Source organism: Canis lupus, chromosome 10 (assembly GCF_048164855.1).
Source record: "Canis lupus baileyi chromosome 10, mCanLup2.hap1, whole genome shotgun sequence".
In the NCBI taxonomy this organism is placed as follows: Eukaryota; Metazoa; Chordata; class Mammalia; order Carnivora; family Canidae; genus Canis; species Canis lupus.
The window spans coordinates 40,396,842-40,418,018 of record NC_132847.1 but is presented as its reverse complement, the minus strand read 5'-3'; the positions used below and the strand labels follow the sequence as shown (position 1 = coordinate 40,418,018).

Here is a 21,177-nt window from a genome sequence, read left to right as displayed (position 1 = left end):
TTCTGGAATTCATTAAATATCCACTGGTCCTCCCCTAGGTGGCTCAGTGGTTTGGCGCCTGACTTTAGCCCAGGGCATGGTTCTGGGGTCCCCGGATGGAGTCCCGCATCGGGCTTCCTGCATGGAACCTGCTTCTCCCTCTGCCTTTGTCTCTGCCTCTCTCTGTTTCACATGAATAAATAAACAAAGTCTTAAAAAATATATGTATATATTGATTCTATCCTCTACATTTATAAACTCTTTTTAGATGTTTTTCTGTGCTACATTTGAGGTAACTTATCCCACACTTAATTGATTTTCCTGGCATGTATGTCTTATCTGCTGTTCAAACTATTCAGTGACTCTTTAATTTTGAGGACCATATTTTTCATCTCTAGACGTCTGATTCTCTTCCCATTTGGTCTACTCATTTCATAAAATAAAGTGTTGGGATCCCTGGGTGGCGCAGCGGTTTGGCGCCTGCCTTTGGCCCAGGGCGCGATCCTGGAGACCTGGGATCGAATCCCACATCAGGCTCCCGGTGCATGGAGCCTGCCTCTCCCTCTGCCTGTGTCTCTGCCTCTCTCTCTCTCTCTCTCTGTGACTATCATAAATAAATTAAAAAAAAAAAATTAAAAAAAATAAAATAAAATAAAAATAAAGTGTTCTTCCCTAATGTTTTGAAGTCTTAAATCATTTCAATTATATATTTAATTTATATCTTTCACATCATCATTGTATCAATTCAGTATGTGCAGGGTCTAATTCAGCTTCGTGTTGTATCTTGTTGATTCTTCCTATGGTATCTATGTCTTCTAACTTCTATTATAATCTCATCTTGAGGCTTGGTTTTTTTTTTTGTTATGTTTTGGTTTTTTTTTTAGGCTTGGGTTTTGAGGGTATCTTTCTAGAAAGACTTTTTATTTGCTTCTTAGAAGCTCCAGAGATATCTGCATCCTGATACTAATTTTCATGGCATCTCACCTTGGGCACTATAGTGTAAATTTAACCTAAAATATATTGTGACCAAATAATCCTAACATTCTTTTTTTTAATCCTAACATTCAAATAAACTTACATCATGTTAATTATTTTATGGGATAAAAATATGGACAATATAGGTTTAATAAAAGAGGAAAAATATACCTTTTCAGCAGAAGAAGCTGTCAGGACAAAAGTTGAAAAAACTGGAAGTGGGTATTTGGTTTGAGGATCCCAACATTCAATAGTAGCTCCCATGGGAAGGCAGAAGAGAGGTACAGATTCTGAGAGTGGAAATGACTCATAATCTTCTTCTGGATATCTAAAAATTAAACCTTTTGGAGAAAGGAGACAATAATAAATTTTTTTGAATAGTTATGTTCCCATAAATTATATGTGATACACATTATCGGGATATTTTAGTAGCAAATTTCATTAAAATATTTATGTGTGAAATTTCAACATAAATTTTTCTCTTGCCATATCAGAAATTTAAATAAAATAACCAGTTTACCCCTTATTTTTTACTTGTGAATTTACAGTTCATTGTAACATTAAAATGTACTAAGTATACAAGTCAAAACTCTATTCAACAGGGTCACCAATCTTAATATATTTTCTTCTACATACCACAACATCTTATAGAAAGTGGTAAGGAACAAACAGGAAAATTTACCAAGTATTTCAGTAAAAAATTCAGGGGAGGGGTGTTATATAATAATGCTAAGGCAACAGAAATGATCAGAGCCCTTAAACTCACTCTTGAGAGACCAGCAGTATAAAAAGCATTCAGCATGAAAAGCAAATGAGACCAAAATCCTCTGACTGAGTACAGAGTATGTGAGACCAATGATGCAAGAGCAGGGGAGCTTCTGGCAAGTATAACAAAGCCCCTTCAGAGTAAAGTAGCTACAAAGCATCAGTGCATTAGCCTCTGATGTCTCTAATATGCAGACCACCTCTAAGTTAAACTGTTGAAAGTCAGTAGAATTCTGAGTCAAAATTCAATGTGTAAAACTCTATATTCTAAAACATGTCTTTTCTCAAACACCTGAATACTTTCACAAAGCTTGTTTCTATTAGTGTTTCTTTTTTAAAGTGACACTTTCTCCACACATAGACATACATACAACTTAGGAAATTACAATCGTCACATTATAGCAATATTAACAGTATCACATATTAAAATGATACTGAAATTTGTAATTATTAGTTGCTGCCTTTATTTTTATATTACAAATTAAATGGTCTGATTTATTAGTATGAATGTCTTTAAGAAGATAATAAAGATTTTTCAGATATGGATGTGCCTGACTTCCCTGAAGCAAAACTTTATTCCAAAAATTGTGCATGATCAAAAAGTAACTGACACTGCTTCTTTTCACAAGGAAGTATTCCAGTATCTCTTCTATTTACAACTGGAGCATACCTGTATTTTCAGTTTTTATCCCACCATACCAGTGGGATGAAGAGGTCACACTTAAATCTTTACAGCCCTTGACACTTTACTGTGCAGTAAGAATGTGGCGATAGATTTCTCAAACACTTCATGGCAGAAAAGTTTCTCAGGCCCTCCTCTCCTCCATATAGCTGATTCTTTGCAACAAAGGAGAAAGGAAGCAAGTCCACCTTTCATGGCAAGTAACATGAGGTTTCAAATCAGACACACAGAGATAAGAGAAGGAAATATAAGAAGTAAAGATGCAGTTTGACACCTTTCTGATTGCCAAAATAAAAAGGTCAGAGAGAGTAAGCAGTTTTCCATTGAATAGTTAAATCTATTAGTGTATACTAAATGCTTGAATGTTCATTTCACAAATGCTTACCTGGAATGAAAATTTCTATTTAACAACATGTTTCAGGGAGAGGGTGTAATATTAATATATCTTGCAGTATATAATGTATTTAAGAAAATTTATACCTTTACATGCTAAAATTATATAGATCAACCCCCTAAACTACATAAGAGAGCATATATCGTCTCCTCTATAATGTTAGGTGAACACTATGACCACTACACTATAGAAACTAACCAAATATTAATATACAACAATGACTACAGTAATAATTTTTTTTAATTTACTCACCAGCTTTATATGCTATTGCATTAGAAGCAGGCACAGACTTCTTATAACACAGAAATACACTGGAACCCCACTGTAAAATATAAATTATGTTTAAAAAAGACCAGAGTGAAAATAAATTGATTTTGTTGAATATCTCCTAAAGATTCTGATTATTCAGTGAAGTCTATTTAAAACATATTTATCAGAGATTACAGGGGCGCCTGGGTGGCTTAGTTGGTTGAGTGCCCAACTCTTGGTTTCAGCTCAGGCATCTCAGGGTCCTGGGATCAAGCCCCATGTTCGGCTGTTAGCTCAGTGGGGAGTCTGCTTGAGATTCTCTTTCCCTCTCCCTCTGCCCTTGCCCCATGTGTACATATTCTCTCTCTAAAATGAATAAATCTTTAAAAAAAAAAAAAAGACTCTAGACTATAATATAGCAAAACATGAAGTTCAGAACACTAAAAGGAGTAAAAACACACTGCCACAAAAATTAAACTGATAGGGATCCCTGGATAGCACAGTGGTTTAGCGCCTGCCTTTGGCCCAGGGCGTGATCCTGGAGACCCGGGATCGAATCCCACGTCGGGCTCCCGGTGCATGGAGCCTGCTTCTCCCTCTGCCTATGTCTCTGCCTCTCCCTCTCTGTGTGTGACTATCATAAATAAATAAAAAATTAAAAAAAATTAAACTGATAAAAAACAGTTTCAAAAGTTTAGAATGCTGTAACCAGACACTTTGAAAGAAACAGCACTAACATGAGTGGCCCCTGGGGCCCAAACTAGATACTACGAAGAGAACTAAGGTACCATGAAGTCATTGCCTCCAGAGGCAAGCTGTCTTGACTAATGGCCATGGGCATAGTAATCAGTCATCTTTGCCTATATCTCATTAAAGCTAATAATACTTCTATCTAAAGATATTTTTCAAAATAAATCTGACCCAATAGTAAACCTTAGTCTCATAAAACTATAAATCAAATGTATATGTTCAATGCTCTTGTTCATTAGAGCCCCTTTAAAAATAAGTATGCAAGAGGTGGGGTGCCTGGCATGCTTGGTAGAGCATGTGACTCTTGATCTTGGTGTTCTGAGTTCAAAACCCCATGTTGGGTGTGACAACCACTTAAAAAAAAAAACAAGTATGTAAAACTACAATAATTAAAATAAATAAATAAATATAAAGGGAGTTCCCTATCTAGTCTCCCTAGAGTTGTCCATGAAGACACCAGTGAAATACAAAAGCTAATAAAAACCTCTATTTTAGGGATCCCTGGGTGGCGCAGCGGTTTGGCGCCTGCCTTTGGCCCAGGGCGCGATTCTGGAGACCCGGGATCGAATCCCACATCGGGCTCCCGGTGCATGGAGCCTGCTTTTCCCTCTGCCTGTGTCTCTGCCTCTCTCTCTCTCTGTAACTATCATAAATAAATTAAAAAAAAAAAAAAAAAAAAAAACCTCTATTTTAGTGTAACACAAGCAGTATTAGCAAATACCAAAAAAAAATTTTAAATCCCTGACTTTAAGTACTTATTTTCTCAATGAAATTATTCTAAAAATCATATAGCTAAAAATCTTTAAATTTATTACGAATCATAAAAGTTACAGAGGTAAAAATAATATAAACAACCATGAAAATATAAACAGTAAATTATACACCCAATAATAAACAGGAGTCCAAAAATTATACTTTTTTAGGGAGTGGAGGACAGTACATATAAAACTGAAAATGAAACAACTGTATTCTTACCATTCCACAATTTAAATTTTTGTCAACTTTGCAGAAAGTATGAGGAGGGGTTTCTCCTTTACTGGTTACAATAACACAGATATCAGTTACAGCCAAAGAATTCTGGGGTCGAATTAGAGGAGCCCTTCGATAAGTGATAAAGATTCTTTGTGAAGTAGTTGAACTGTTGTTGACATTGGCACAGCGACCATAGGGTGTGGCTTGGATCACTTCACATCCTGGAATAAGCCTTTCTTTCCCTTCATATAAAACTCTGCAAGGCAGGGAGGGGAGAAATAGATAGGCAGATAAGAAATACATTTCAAGTTAATGCTGGTTTTCCTCTTGAAAACAAACAAATGGGGAGAGGATCCTCTACAGTTTCTCAAAATTTAATTGCAAACCAAAAGTAAGATTATTTCTTTCAGAATTATAGATCTCTTAACTACTATTTTTCAACAGCTGGAATGTAAATTTAAGAAGAGTAGTAAATAAGATCAAACAATTTGATTTTTTTATTGTTTATTACAAAAAACACATGAAATAAGAAAGAGGCTACACCATAAACATCCTCAACTTGATTTCTAGATCAAGTATTCAGATGTTTTAACAAAATTTTCCTTCATAATTCCTGTCAAATTTTCACCTTTAAAAATCTTTTGAATCTCTAAAACATAAAGAAACTAGAGATGAGCTAATAAATAAAAAGACATCCCATGGTCATAAATATGAACACTTAATATTTGGTAAGATGTCAATATTTCCCAAAGAAATCTAAAGAGTCAACACAATTCCCATCAAAATCCCTAGGCGCTATTTTTTTGTAGAAATTGGTAAATGAGCCTAATGTTCACATGGAGATCCAAAGAACTCAATAGAGGCAATTTGGAAAAACTAGAACAAAGTTGGAAGACTCACATTTTTCAAAACTTAATATATTTCAAAACTTAATACAAATCTACTCATCAGCACAATGTATTACTACCACCAAGAAAAACATTCAGGTCAATGAAACGGCACAGGCAGTGCAGAATTAAACCCATACATTTATAGTCAATTAATTTTGACAAGAGTGCCAAGATAATAGGAAAAAAAGTGTCTTTTCAACAAATGGTTCTGGGACAATTGGATATCAAATGCAAAAGAAAAAGAAGTTGAAGAAAAAAAAAAAGAAAAAGAAGCTGGATCCCTTCCTTACACTGAACACCAGAAATGATATCAAACACTTAAATGTATGAGATGAAACTATAAAACTCTTAGAAAAAAACAGGAATAAAAACTTGTGACCTTGGGTTTGACAAACCCTTCTTATATATGACACCAAAGCACAAGTGACAAAAGAAAATATTTTAAATTGGATTTCATTAAAATAAAAAACTTATATGCTACAGGTGATACCATCAACGAAGTGAAAAGACAACCCCATGGAATGTGAGAAAATATTTGCAATCATTTATCTAATTAGATAAATATAGTATCCTTTCCAGAATACGTAAAGAACTCTTACAAATCAATATAAAAAGATAAACAACTTAAAAATGGACACAGGGCTGGCAAAGAACATATGGGAATTGTCTATATTATCCTTAAAAACTCTTCAGTAAAACTAAAATTATCTTGGGATGCCTGGATGGCTCAGTGGTTGATGTCTGCCTTTGGCTCAGGATGTGATCCCCGGGTCTGGGAATCAAGTCCCATATCGGCTGCCTGCGAGGAGCCTGCTTCTCCCTCTGCCTAATGTCTCTGCCTCCAATCTGTGTGTGTGTCTCTCATGAATAAAAAAAAAATTTTTTTTAAACCCAAACTAAAATTATCTTAAAATAAGACATCTTCTTTCACTGTTTTTTAAGTGGGCAAAGAGTATAAATAGGCATTTGTCCAAAGAAGATAATGGCCAAAAGCACATGAGAAGAAGCTCAACATACTATCCATTAGGGAACTGCAAATCAAAACTACAATAAGATAGCAATTCACATACAATTGGAGGGCTATAATCAAAAAGACAGATAATCACAAGTGCTAGTAAGGTAAGAGCACAGATAAATTAGAATCTTTATACAAAGCCAGTGAAAATCAACTGCTTTGGGAAACAGTCCAATGGTTCCTCAAAGGGTTAAAGAGAGTTTCTATATAATTCAGCAATTCTATTCCAAGGTAAACAAGAGAAATGAAAACATACATCTGCACAAATAGTGGTATGCAAATACACATATAACAGCATTGTTCACAACAGCCAAAAAGTAGAAACGATCAAATGTCTATCAACTAATGAACAGATACATAAAATGTGCCATACCCATATACAGAATACTGTTCAGCAATAAAAAGCAATGAAGTACTAGGTAAGCCTGGCTGGCTCCATCAGAAGAGCATGCAACTCTTGATCTTGGGTTCATGAGTTTGTGTGTAGAGAGTACTTAAATAAATAAATAAACAAACAAAGGCAATGAAGTACTAAAACGTGGTACAACATTGATGAGCATTTTAATCATGTTAAGTGAAAGAAGTGTGACAAAAAAGACCACACATGATCCATTTACATAAAATGCCCAGAACAGGCATATCTATAGAGATAAAAAGTAGATTAGTAGTTGCCTAGGGCTAGACAGTGGAAAGGGACATGAGAGAGTGACTGCTGATGAATACAGGGTTTCTTTTTTAGGGGGATGAAAATATTCTAAAATTAGCTGTGGTCACAGCTGCACAAATCTGTGAATCTACTAAAGACGAATGGATGAAATGGATGAATTCTGTGATATCTGAATTATATCTCAATGGAGGGGCACCTGCATGGCTCAGTGGTTGAGCATCTGCCTTCAGCTCAGGTTGTGATCCAGGGTCTAATATCCAGCATTGGGCTCCCAAGGAGCCTGTTCTCCTTCTGCCTGTGTCTCTGCCTCTCTCTCTCTCCCCCCCCCCCCTCCCATGCATGTGAACACACTCTCTCACTCTATCAAATAAATAAAAATTTAAAAAAAAGAAAATCAATGAATCTGATAAATGGAGGAAGAAGTAATGAATTTGTGATTTTTTATCTTAATAAGCACATCTGACACATAAGATAATATACTGTACATTTATTTGTTTTTAAAGATTTTTATTTATTTATTTGACAGAGAGAGAATGTGTAAGCAGGGGGAGAGGCAAGAGGGAGAAGCAGAAGCAGGCTCCCCACTGAGCAAGGAAAGATTCACATCCTTTCGATTATGAATATATATTGGGGTTTGGGGAGGAGGATATGAAAAAATGGCCTTTAGAGACTAGCTGACTGTGAACATTGAAGCCTGAAACAGAAGTTAAGTCCCTGGCTTGATGCCTGTCAACTGACATGGATATTACCAAAATTTTACCCTATACCCATCCTTCTATGATATTATTTATCTTCTTAAGAAACTCATAGAGAGAGGGATGCCTCGGTGGCTCAGTGGTTGAGGGTCTGCCTTTGGCTCAGGGCATGATCCTGGAGTTCCGGGATCCAGTCCTACATCGGGCTCCCTGTATGGAGCCTGCTTCTCCCTCTGCTTGTGTCTCTGCCTCTCTGTCTCTGTGTCTCTCATGAATAAGTAAATAAAATCTTAAAAAAAAAAAAAACAAAAAAACCTCATAGAGAAAATGAAAAGAAGTAACATAAAATCACTGCATGTCCTGAATTACTCCTCTGCAACCAATAGTCTGTGTTTATCCTCTTTTTAACCTCCACACCCCTTTTCAAAGGAAAAGCCCCTTCCAATAAAGGCTAATCCAGTCACCTGTGCTATTGACATTATCCCTTCAATCTATTTTATAATTTTATTCTATCAGATATCTCCTTACTCCTATATTTTCACCCTACATTTCCATTGCTTTCTCTCCTTCAAATAAAGATGTTCAAGGTCATCCTCTAGAAGAAAGTTAAAAAACAGCCTGTGACTCTGTATTGCCTTACTTCCCAATTTTTCTTAACCATTGCTTCTGGGGATTTTGTTAAAACACGATTCTGATTCAGGAAATTTGGGGCAGTGCCTAAGATTCTGAATTTCTAAACTGTTCCCAGGCTCTACAGACGATACTGGTTCAAAGACCACATCTTGAATAGCAAGTTCCATAATTATCTTCTCTTTCTCTTAAAGTCAAGCTTTCGAAAAAAAGCCTCTATTAATCCAATTCCAATCATTTCTCAACCCTTTCTAGCCTGGCTCCTGTCCCTAATGATCCTATAAAGCTGTATGGCCACCATCCTAACTGTATTGACTTGAAGGAAAATCAGAGAGCTAAACAGGGTGGCCAATATTAAAGAAGTTAAACGCATGCTGCATACAGGTTAGTAAGATAAGGATAAATCATCCTCTGACTTTGGAAATTTGAACATAATGAGGACCTTAGGACCATTTCACCAGAGCTCTACTGTAAAAGTAGAGGAGGTGATAAGCAAAACAGGTGGTGGTCAAAGGAAGCAGCACACTCCCTGCCTTAATAGCTGAACAACTATTATCAGAAAAACCAGCAACCATAAAAACAACAAAACTTCATGGAACAATCAGGGAAATTTGGATAGATGATGCTATTAAGTAATTGATCATTTCTACAGTGTGGTATTGTCATTACATTAAGAGATTCAACATAGGGCAGCCCGCTCAGCAGTTTAGTGCTGCCGTCAGCTCAGGGCGTGATCCTGGAGACCCAGGATCGAGTCCCACGTCAGGCTCCCTGCATGGAGCCTGCTTCTCCCTCTGCCTGTGTCTCTGCCTGTCTCTCTCTGTGTCTCTCATGAATGAATAAATAAATAAATAAAATCTTTAAAAAAAGAGATTCAACATAAGAAAATCAATGTAATATGCCATATTAATAGAAAGAAAGAAATACCTGTGTGATCTCAATTCACAAAGAAAAGGCACTCAAAAAAAAAAAATCCAACACACTTTCAGGATAAAAGCTCTCATAAAATCAAAAATAGAAGGGATCTTTCTTAATATGATAAATGACATTTATGAAAAACCCACAGCTAACATCATATTCAATAGTGAAAGCCTGAAAGCTTTGCACCTAAGACCAGGAATGAGCCAAGGATGTCTGTTTTCACTACCGCTATTCAACACGGTACATTAAGTTCTAGACTGAGCAAGGAACCAATACAACAAACTGCAAAGGAAGGAGTAAAACTAACTCTATTTGCAAATGACATGATCCTATATATTTAAGAAACTGCCAAATGGCTGAAAGAAATCTAGTAGAGTTAACAAATGCAGCAAAGTTAAAGGGTATAAGACTAACACATGAAATTAAAATTCAGCTGTGTTTGTATAAAACAGCAATGAACAATCCATAAAGGAAATTAAGAAAACAATCCCATTTCTAATGGAATCCAAAATAATAAAATATGGAGGAATAAAATTAATCAAGGAGGTGAAAGACTTGTACACTAAAAACTACAAAGCATTGATTAAAAAAAATTAAAGACCTAAATAAAGGGAAAAATATCTCATATTCATAAGTTAGAAGACTTAATTGGTATAAAGTCGGTAGTACTCCCTAATTTGACCTATAGATTAAATGCAATCCCCACCAAAATTCCAACTCCATATTTTACGTAAATGGACAAGCTGATCCCAAATACTTCCTAAGATGCTTTCAAATACCTATATGTTTTTACTAACTGATGGTAATTATAATACATGACACATATACTTATTGACGTAATAATTATAGGTATTCTAAAAACACATTTCATTTACAAAAGAGGATCAATGTAGACATTTTTGGAAAAAAGGCTTACAAAGAATGTGCTTCACTGGCTATGGACTAGATACTAAATGCCTCATAAGAACTACATTCATTCTAAACTGTAAATACCTCCTCCTTCCTAGGACTAAAAACCACACAGTACAATTTAAAAAAAAAACAAAAAAAAAACAGGAACGTTCCTTTTTTTAATGAGTTCAAGGCTTCACAAAACCTCATCACATAGCCTACTTATAAGTAGCTCCTTAAAAATATAGTCTTTTATTATAGCTTCTTGTTCTTTTATTTTAATTAATAAGCTTATCTGATAAGTACAAGAGAAATGGAATCACATTTCAGGCTTTAATGCCTTCATTTCAATATTCTTTTGAAAGGAAATGATCTAATGATTCAAGTACAATGCAAAGAAATCCAGTAAGGGTAGATAGAGATATGCAATATCTTACTACACTTCATCCTAAAGTAACAAAGAGTAATAGAACTATAAAGGATTTCAGATTTCTATTCCCATGCACTTTAAATAAATGTTATTTCCTGCACTTCAGCAAAAGAAAATAAGTTGCCATACCCAATGTCAGTAAGGGGTGGTTTATCTCTTGCTCTCTTATAACAGAGGAAAAGTTCTGGGCTTTTCAGACTTCCATAGTTCAAATTTGCTTGGAGAGCTGATGGAGTGGCTTCAACACAAGTGTAACCTTCAGGTACTGTTTCCCCAGCAGATTTGTTAATAACTGCAATGTCTGTAATTGGAGCTTTAGGCCCAGTTGACTTAGTATCTAAACGATTTATTTCTTGATCCAAAAGAGTAGATGTGTCAGTGAGACCTGCCACAACAAAGTAGTCAGTCACTCTTGGCCCTTTGTCTTCTATCATGGCTGCTATTATATTTCCTAGAAGAAGAAGAAAAAAAGACATCAATTAAATAAAACATTTTATCTTGACTAACTAAAATTGAAATACTCCTGAGTTAACAGTGATCAACTAGCACACTTCCCAGCTAGATTTAAAATCATTGTTGTCCTTTTGGAGAATCAACCTATTTTGGTATCATCTTGTCAGCTTTTACCTGCTACAAAGTACAAGTTTACAGCATCAATTCATTTGTAAAGTAAGAATAATCAAACTGTCAGAGGTGGGCTATGGTGCTTTCCTTTCAGCAAAATGCACTTAAATGAACAATATTCAGACGACTTAAAAAATCATTCTCGTTTAGGTTACAAAATTCCTAGAGCTAAGCTTCATATTTAAACAAATGAATTGAGTTCATCATGATTAAGTCAAGGTCTAAGACAAAAATAATAAATAAATGAATGAATGAATGAATGAATGAAATAAACAAATCAAACTAGTCTCTCAATCCAGTTAGGGGTCTGTCCATTCTGGTTAAAAAATTTTATGGGAACACCATGGAAACTAAGTATGTTTAGGAGTATTTATGTATTTCCTATATAAATACCAAATAAAGCATAAAATACTATAACTAAAGACGACAAAATTATATAAAATACATATTAAGAGACTTAGGGGGATCCCTGGGTGGCGCAGCGGTTTGGCGCCTGCCTTTGGCCCAGGGCGCGATCCTGGAGACCCGGGATCGAATCCCACATCGGGCTCCCAGTGCATGGAGCCTGCTTCTCCCTCGGCCTATGTCTCTGCCTCTCTCTCTCTCTCTCTCTCTCTCTGTGACTATCATAAATAAATAAAAATTGAAAAAAAAAAAAAAAGAGACTTAGGTACTACATGGTAGAAACCCAGTGATTATGAACATTGAGACAGATTTTTATCATCTCTAAACTCAGCACCTCTAAAAATAAAATGAAGCTTCTGAAGTTTTAAATATTTCCATGGATTTTCTATACTTTTTAAAAACAACCTTATTTAAGTATAATTTACATACAATAAAATGTATAGATATAAAGTATAGATTTTCATAAATACATATACATCTGGGAAATCATTACCACAATCAAGATAGTAAACATATCCACTGAAACCCCAATCTGCTTTCTATCATAGTTTTTAGAAATGATATACATGGAATCGTATGTATTTTTTTTGTCTATTTTTTTCGTAATAATTTAAATTACGAAATTTTATGTATATATAATTATTAGAGATTCATTCATGCTGCTGTTTATAGCAGTAGTTCATTCCTTTTTATATTTTTAAAAAAAATTTTAAGTAATCTCTATACCCAACATGGGGCTCAAGCTCACAACCCTGAGATGAAGAGTCTCATGCTCTACCGACTGAGCCAGCCAGGTGCCCCTCATTCCTTCCTATTGCTAAGTAGTATTCCATTATTGAGTATACCACAATATGCTTACCTATTCACTTTATTAATAGACATATGGGCTATTTTCAGTTAGGAGTTATACAAATAAAGCTCTCATAAACACCCATGTATAAGCCTTATAGACATAAGCTTTCATTTACCTTAGGTCAATTCTTAGGATGAAAGGACTAGATCACCTGCTAGATATATTTAGTTCTAAAAAACTGCCAAATAGTTTCCTAGAATATACCATTTTATATTCTTACCATCAGATTAGGGCTCCAGTTGTTTCACATCCTCTCTAAAGCTCTATACTGTCAATCTTTTAAATGTAGATACTCTAATATGCTCATAGTGATACTTAATTATCATTTTCATTTGCATCTTTTTTTTTTTTTTTAAGTAGGCTCCACAACTAGCATGGAGCCCAACTCGAGGCCTGAACTCACAACCCTGAGATCAAGAGTTAGATGCTTAACTGACTCAGCCATCCAGGCACCCCTTAATTTGCATCTTTCTAATGACTAGAGAAGTTAACCATCTTTTCATGTGCTTATTTGATCCATATTTTTTTTTTCAGTTAAATTTGTGTTCAAATCTTTGCCCATTTTCTACTTGGGCTGTTTGTTTACTCATTCTTCAGTTGTTTTATAGGTTTTTTAAGGTTTTATTTATTAGAAGACCTACACATGGTCAACAAGCACATGAAAAAATGCTCCATATCACTTGTTCCGAGCAGTACAAACCAAAACCACAAAGGGATACCACTTTACACCAGTGAGAATGGCTAAAATTAACAAGACAAGAAACAACAAATGTTGGCAAGGATGTGGAGAAAGGGGAACCCTCGTGCACTGTTGGTGGGAATGCAAACTGGTGCAGCTACTTTGAAAAACAGTGTGGAGGTTCCTCAGGAAGATAAAAATAGAGCTACCGTACAATTCAGCAATTGCACTACTGGGTAAAGACACTGATGTAGTGAAACAATGGGACACCTGCACCCCAATGTTCATGGCAGCATGTCCACAATTGCCAAACTGTGGAAGGAGCCAAGATCTCCTTCAACAGATGACTGGATAAAGAAGATGTGGTGTGCGTGCATGTGTGTGTGTGTGTCTGTGTATACATATACATACATATATATGTATATGTATATACACACATTCCATATATAAGTGTATAAATATATATATAAATATTCCATATAAAATAGAATATTACTGGGGATCCCTGGGTGGCTTAGCGATTTAGCGCCTGCCTTCAGCCCAGGGCATGATCCAAGAGTCCCGGGATCAAGTCGTATGTCGGGCTCCCTGCATGAAGCCTGCTTCTCCTTCTGCCTGTGTCTCTGCCTCTCAATGTGTGTCTCTAATGAATAAATAAATAAAATATTTTTTTTTAAAAGTAATATTAGCCATCAGAAAGGATGAATACCTGCCATTTACATCAACATAGATGGAACTGGAGGGTATTATGCTAAGTGAAATAAGTCAATCAGAGAAAGGTAATTGTCATATGGTTTCACTCATATGTGGAATATAAGAAAGACTTGAAAGGGACTATAAGGGAAGGGGGAAAACTGAGTGGGAAAAATTAGAGAGGAAGACAAACCATGAGTGACTCCTAACTCTAGAAAACAAACAAAAAGTTGCAGAAGGGGAGGTGGGCAGGGGATAGGCATTTATGAGGGCATGTGATGAGATTAGCACTGGATGTCATACTATACGTTGGCAAATTGAATAAAAATTTTAAAAATATAAATTTTTTTAAAGATTTTTTTTTATTTTTTATTTTAGAGAGAAAAGGAGAGAGCTTGCATGCTAGCAGAAGAGGGGCAGAGAGGGGGAGGAAAAGGAACAAGCAGACTCTCTGCTAAGCATGGAGCCCCATATGGGGCTCAATCTCACAACCCTGACATGACCTGAGCCAAAACCAAGAATTGAACGTTCAATAGACTGGGTCACCCAGGCGCCTCACTCTGGAGTTTTGAAAGTTCTTTATATATTCTACAGAAAAATCATCTATCAGATATATGCTTTACAAATATTTTCTCCCAATTTATGACTGTTTTTTTTTTAACTCTAATAGTACCTTTTGAAAAGCAGAAGTTTTTCTTTTTGATGAAGTCCAATTTACCAATCTGTTCTTTTATGGGTCATGCTTATGATGTATTTAAGAAATGACTGCCTAATCTAAGGTCACTAAGGTTTGCTCCCATATTTTCCTCTAAAAGTTTTATAATTTCAAATTCTACATTTTGGTCTATGATCAATTCGGAGTTAGTGTTTGTATCTAGTGTGAGGTATGAGTAAAGAACCAGTTTTTACATATAGATATCCAATTTTTCCAGCACCACTGATTGAAAAACCTTACTTTTCTCCACTGTTAGGCCTTTGTACCTTTATTCAAAACCAACTACTCAACGTGTTTTAGATTCACCTCTGGATTCTTTATTCCACTGATCTATCAGTACTAAATAATTTTGATTACTGTAGCTTTATAATAAATCTTAAAATCAGGAATTATTAGTCTTCAATCTGTTCTTTTACAAAATTGTTTTGATTATTCTATTCTAGGTCCTTTGCGTTTCAATAAGCATTTTAGAATCAGCTTATCCATTTCTACCCCCCCCAAAAAAAGCCTACTAATATTTTAATCAGAATTGTGTTGAAACTGTAGGTCAGGGGCACCTGAGTGGATCAGTCAGTTAAGCATCTGCCTTCGGCTCAGGTCATAAATCTGGAGTTCCAGGATCCAGCCCCACATCAGGCTCCCTACTCAGCAGGGAGTCTGCTTCTCCCTCTGACCCTCCCCCATCTCATACTCTCTCCCTCTCAAAAAAATAAATAAATAAAGTCTTAAAAAAATCTAGGTCAATATTGAATCTTCAAAACCACAAACAAGGTTTATCTCTGCATTTATTTAGATTTGTAAAAATTCCTCTCATCAATGTTTTATGGTTTACCAGCATCTTTCATATCTTATCAGATTTTGCTTAAGTACATAATAATGCTATTGTAAAATAACACCATTTCCTTTTTAGCTCAATTTCTAATTATTCTTTGCTACTACACAGAAATATAATTGATTTTATATCTTGATCTTATACAATTTTCATACAGTTGCCTAAAGGTTGTAGATCTGGTTTTGTAGTACCACCAATTTTCTACATTGATAGTAATGTGTCTACAAATAAAGACAATTTTATTTCTTTCCAATATAGATGCTTTTCATATCTTTTTCTTGTCTTACTGTACTGGCTAGAACATCCAATAGAGTGTTCAAAAGAAATGCTGACCAAAGAGGATATACAAATGATCAATAAGCACATAAAAAGCTGCTTAGCATCATTAGAGCAGCATTATTCACAATAACCAAATGATAAAAACAACCCAATATCCATCCAAAAGATGAATGGATAAATAGAATATATCTATACAATAGAATATTATTCAGTCATAAAAAGGAATTGAATTTTGATAAAAGCTGCAACATGGTTGAACTCTGAAAACCTCATGCTAAGTAAAATAAGCCAAAAAGACACAGAAGGACAAATATTACATGGTTCCTATAGGAGGTACACTGAATAAATTCAGAGAGACATATAAAGTAAAGTAGAGGTAACCAAAGGCTGGGAAAGGGGAGAATGAAGAGTTATTGTTTAATGGGTACAGGGTTAAAAAAAAATGGGTACAGAGTTTATGTTGGAGATGATGGAAAAGTTTTAAGCATAGCAGTGGCAATGGTTATACAACACTGACAATGTGGGGCAGCCCCGGTGGCTCAGCGGTTTAGCGCCGCCTTCAGCCCGGTGCGTGATCCTGGAGACCCGGGATTGAGTCCCACGTCGGGCTCCCTGCATGGGGCCTGCTTCTCCCTCTGCCTGCGTCTCTGCCTCTCTCTCATGAATAAATAAAATCTTTAAAAAAAAAAAAAAAAAAACACTGACAAATGACAGTGTTGACTTTAATGACATTAAAGTGTACGCTTAAAAATGATTAAAATGATAAATGTTATGTATATTTATCACAATTAAAAAAAAAGAGAGAATGTATCAACAAGCCTCTCTCCATATGAACGTTCTGGGCTTCAGTTATGTTATAGGATAAACTTCCAGATTCAGCTTTCTAGATCAGAGTATATAAACTCATGTATAAATATTATTATATGCTACCTTCTTGCCTTTTGAAAAGAATATGCCAATTTACCATGGCAACAATATTTCTATGGTCCAAAGGGCGTTACAATTGTACTTATGTTTATTGTGTTAGAGTAAAATTGGTGTAGAGAAATTGTTTTAATATACATTTCTTTGATTAAAAAAAAAAAAAAAAAGGAGGGCACCTGGCTGCTGGCTGGCTCAATCAGTAAAGCATGTGACCCTTGATTTTGGGGTTGTGAGTTCAAGCAGACATTATTTTTTTAAAAATCAATATTTTTTTTAAGAGAAATGTTGGGAGTAGACATCTTCCTTTTGCTAATTTTATGGGGAAAACATTCAGTCCTTTATCAGTAAATATGATGTTACTTATAGGTTTTTCATGAATGCTCTTTTATCAAGTTAAAAATGTTCCTTTCTATTCCTGAGACTTTTATCAGGAATAGATGTTGGATTTTATCACACACTTTTTCTGCAGCTACTGACATGAAACATCTATCTTTAACATAGTAAATTACAGTGATTAATTTTCAAGTTATTAATCAATACTGCATTCCTGAAATAAACTCCATTTGGTCATGATATATTATCCCTTCTATTTGCTAAAATTTCATTTGAAATTTTATATATGTTAATGAAAGATACTGGTTTTAGGGTCTGTTTTTTTTTTAAGATTTTATTTATTTATTCATGAGAAACACAGAGAGAGAGGCAGAGACACAAGCCAAGGCAGAAGCAGGCTCCATGCAGGGAACCCAATTAAGGGACTTGACCCTGGTATTCTGGGATCACGCCCTGAGCCGAAGGCAGACACTCAACCGCTGAGTCACCCAGGTGTCCCGCCTTCTTATACTTTTAATATCTGTGGAATATGTAGCGACGTCAACTCTCTCATTTCCAATATTAGTAATTTGGGTCTTCTTTTTTCCTGACCAATCTGGCTAGAAATTTATCATTTTACTGATCTTCTCTAAGAGCCAGCTTGGTTTCATTAATTTTCTCTATTTTGTTTTATAATTCACCGATTTCTATTTTGATCTTTATTATTTTCTTCCCTCTGTTTATGCAAAATTTAATTCACTTCTTTTTCTAGCTTCTTAAGGTGGAAACTGAGGTCACTGATTTGAGATCTTTCTTCTTCTTTATTGTAGGTATTTAGTGTTATAAGTCTCCACCTAATGTTTCAGTGGCATCCAAAAACTTATGTATGTTGTGTTTTCTTTTCATTAAGTTCAAAACACTTTTTAATTTCCCTTTCTTAAAGTATTTTCTTTGACCAATGGATCACTTAAAAGTATGTTTTCCAGTTTCCAAATTTTATACTTGGGAATTTCCCAAGAATCTTTGCTCATTAATTTCTAATTTAATTACACTGTGGTCAAGGCAGCCTGGGTGGCTTAGAGGTTTAGCGCCACCTTCGGCCCAGGGTGTGATCCTGGGGACCCAGGATCGAGTTCCACATCAGGCTCCCTGCATGGAGCCTGCTTCTCCCTCTGCCTATGTCTCTGCCTCTCTCTCTCTTTCTCTGTGTTTCTCATGAATAAATATTTTTTAAAAAATTACACTGTGGTCAGAGAATATACTGTGAATGACTTGAATTCTCTTACATTTACTGAGACTAGTTTTATGGCTAAGAGTATGGCCCATCTTGATAAATAAACCATGGGTACTTTAGCACTTTAGCATGTGTATTCTGTTTTTGAACAGAGGCCTCTACAAATGTCAATTGAGTATGCTAACAGTGTTGTTGAAGTGTCTACTATATCTTGGCTGATTTCCTGTCCACTTGTTCTATATCAAGAGAACAATATTAAAATCTCTGACTAGGGGATCCCTGGGTGGCGCAGCGGTTTGGCGCCTGCCTTTGGCCCAGGGCGCGATCCTGGAGACCTGGGATCGAATCCCACATCGGGCTCCTGGTGCATGGAGCCTGCTTCTCCCTCTGCCTGTGTCTCTGCCTCTCTCTCTCTCTGTAACTATCATAAATAAATAAAATAAATAAATAAATAAATAAATAAAATAAATAAATAAATAAATAAAAAATAAAATCTCTGACTAGGGGCAGCCTGGGTGGCTCAGCGGTTTAGCGTTGCCTTCAGCCCAGGGCGTGATCCTGGAGACCCCGGATCGAGTCCCACGTTGGGCTCCATGCATGGAGCCTCCTGTTTCTCCCTCTGCCTCTCTCTTTCTCCCTCTGTCTCTCTCTGTGTCTCTCATGGATAAATAAAATCTTTTTTAAAAAAATCTCTAACTATAATTGCACATTTGTCTACTCCCCCTTTCATCTCTTATCAGTTTTTGGCTCATGTATTTTGAAGCTCCATTGTTAAGGGCATAAACATTTAGAATTGCTATGCCCTTTTGATCAACTGACCCCTCTTTATCACTATGAAATGGCTTTCTCTATCTCTAGTAAAAATTACTCCGCATTAACAAAAGCTTTTGAGAACATTAAAATATTTATAAAAACTAATAGATATAATTAAATTTCATTTTCCAACTATTGCTAAAATAATCTTTCAAAATCAATTTCATTTCACCCTACCGTTAAGAATGGTATACATTTTGGGCAGCCCGGGTGGCTTAGTGGTTTAGTGCCGCCGTCAGCCCAGGGCCTGATCCTGGAGAGCCAGGATCGAGTCCCGTGTCGGGCTCCCTGCATGAACCCTGCTTCTCCCTCTGCCTGTGTCTCTGACTCTCTCTCTCTCTCTCTGTCTCTCATGAATAAATAAATAAAATCTTAAAAAAAAAAAAAAAGAATGGTAACATTTTAATAAATGAATGCTGTCAACATCAACAAAATGTCAATAACTTCAATCTATAAAGCTAAATGTAGTTTACACAATTCTCTCACCTGTAACAAAAAGATGTGTTTAAGGCTTCAAAAATACCTTGTGTTCCTTGGTGTTCCAAATCATGCAGAATGAATGGTGAATGTCATTTAAACCACAATGAGAGTGCAGTTTTATCAAAGTTATTTGCTGCATTTAAGCAATTTAAAATAGTGCCTTGGTGAATCCATTTAGAAAGCATTATCAACATGAGCTAAACTAGCTGAGTCATGGAATTACAAAATTGCAAAAGTCATTTCAGACAAAATCAGTTCCTTTTTCAGACCACAAAGCAGTGTAATTCTCTACTATTTCACCTGCCACTGAAAGTTTTGTAAAGAAGGAGGGTTGTAAAGAAAGGCTGCAAACACAAATGCTTAAAGGGGTCAAGCAGAATAAGAGTCGTGGGAACTAGACAACACTGGCCGCCACTACTAGTCAGATCTATCCAATTGTTGCCAAACGGACTTGGCAAAATCAGAATTTCTTTTTTGCCTTCTTTAGAAAGCCAGAAATCAGGATTTTTATGTAAATCTCCAAGTTTTAAAATATCGGCAACTAATTCAGATTTCTTGTAAACACTACCAAGTTCAAACAAAACACATTAAGCTGGGTGTATCCATTCTAAAGGTTAAATTAAAAGTCTACAAAAGAACAGTTTCTAAATTCCATTAAAATTTTTTTTGACCTGGTTAAATACCTACCTCACTATTAATAATATATGAGCCAATAAACCTAATCGTGTACCAAATTAACAATATAATCACCTAAAGGGAAATGAAAAAAAGAACTAATTCAAGTAACTTAAACAATTTAACATAAAGAACTAAAAAAGAAACCCAGACTTTAGACATAGTGGTACAGTTTATAGTGGTATGGTTGCAGCAATTCAAACATTATTCTGTATGTACTCTATAACTAAACAATTGTTGGAAGCCAGAATTCTGTGAGAAGAGAGAGAAATACAGGACAGGTGAGGGCAAGTAAGAATATGTCTATTGAAATGAAATTAGAGGTATCAGTATAAACTCATGATTTTAAAATATATATATATACTAAATGTAATGTGGTACCCTGAATTGGTATATAGAACAGAAAAAGCACATTAACATAAAACCTAGTAAGATTAAAATAAAATCTGAATTTTAGTTATGAGCAATATAACAATGTTGTCTTAGCTTTGACAAATATACTATGGTAATGCTAACCATAGAGGAATACAAGAATTCTCTGTACTATCTTTCCAACTTTTCAGTAAACCTAAAATAATCCAAAAATTAAAAATTTTAAATATCTCAATATTTATACTAGACAAAAAATGGAAACAGCCCAAATATCCACCAACAGATAAAGGGGTAAATAAAATGTAGTACACATCCATACAATGAACTATCTTCAGCAATAAAAAGGAATTAAGTACTGACACATGCTAAACATGGATAAACC

The 21,177-nt window shown here is 35.4% G+C and overlaps 1 protein-coding gene across 4 annotated transcripts in view; it reads right to left on the bottom strand.

Annotated features, from left to right (window-relative positions):
* Window positions 1-21,177, bottom strand: part of DENND4C (DENN domain containing 4C) — a 129,480-nt gene that overhangs the window by 79,992 nt on the left and 28,311 nt on the right. For 3 of the 4 annotated variants that reach the window (XM_072841492.1, XM_072841494.1, XM_072841493.1), the window contains exons 2-5: window positions 11,035-11,356; window positions 4,770-5,022; window positions 3,048-3,117; window positions 1,126-1,295 (exon numbers count right to left, since the gene is read on the bottom strand). In XM_072841492.1, the coding sequence (XP_072697593.1) occupies window positions 1,126-1,295; window positions 3,048-3,117; window positions 4,770-5,022; window positions 11,035-11,339 (798 nt within the window). In that variant the 5' untranslated portion in view covers window positions 11,340-11,356. Of the gene's footprint in view, window positions 1-1,125; window positions 1,296-2,389; window positions 2,590-3,047; window positions 3,118-4,769; window positions 5,023-11,034; window positions 11,357-21,177 lie in introns of those variants that run through there. The other variant, XM_072841495.1, reaches the window with a different exon arrangement.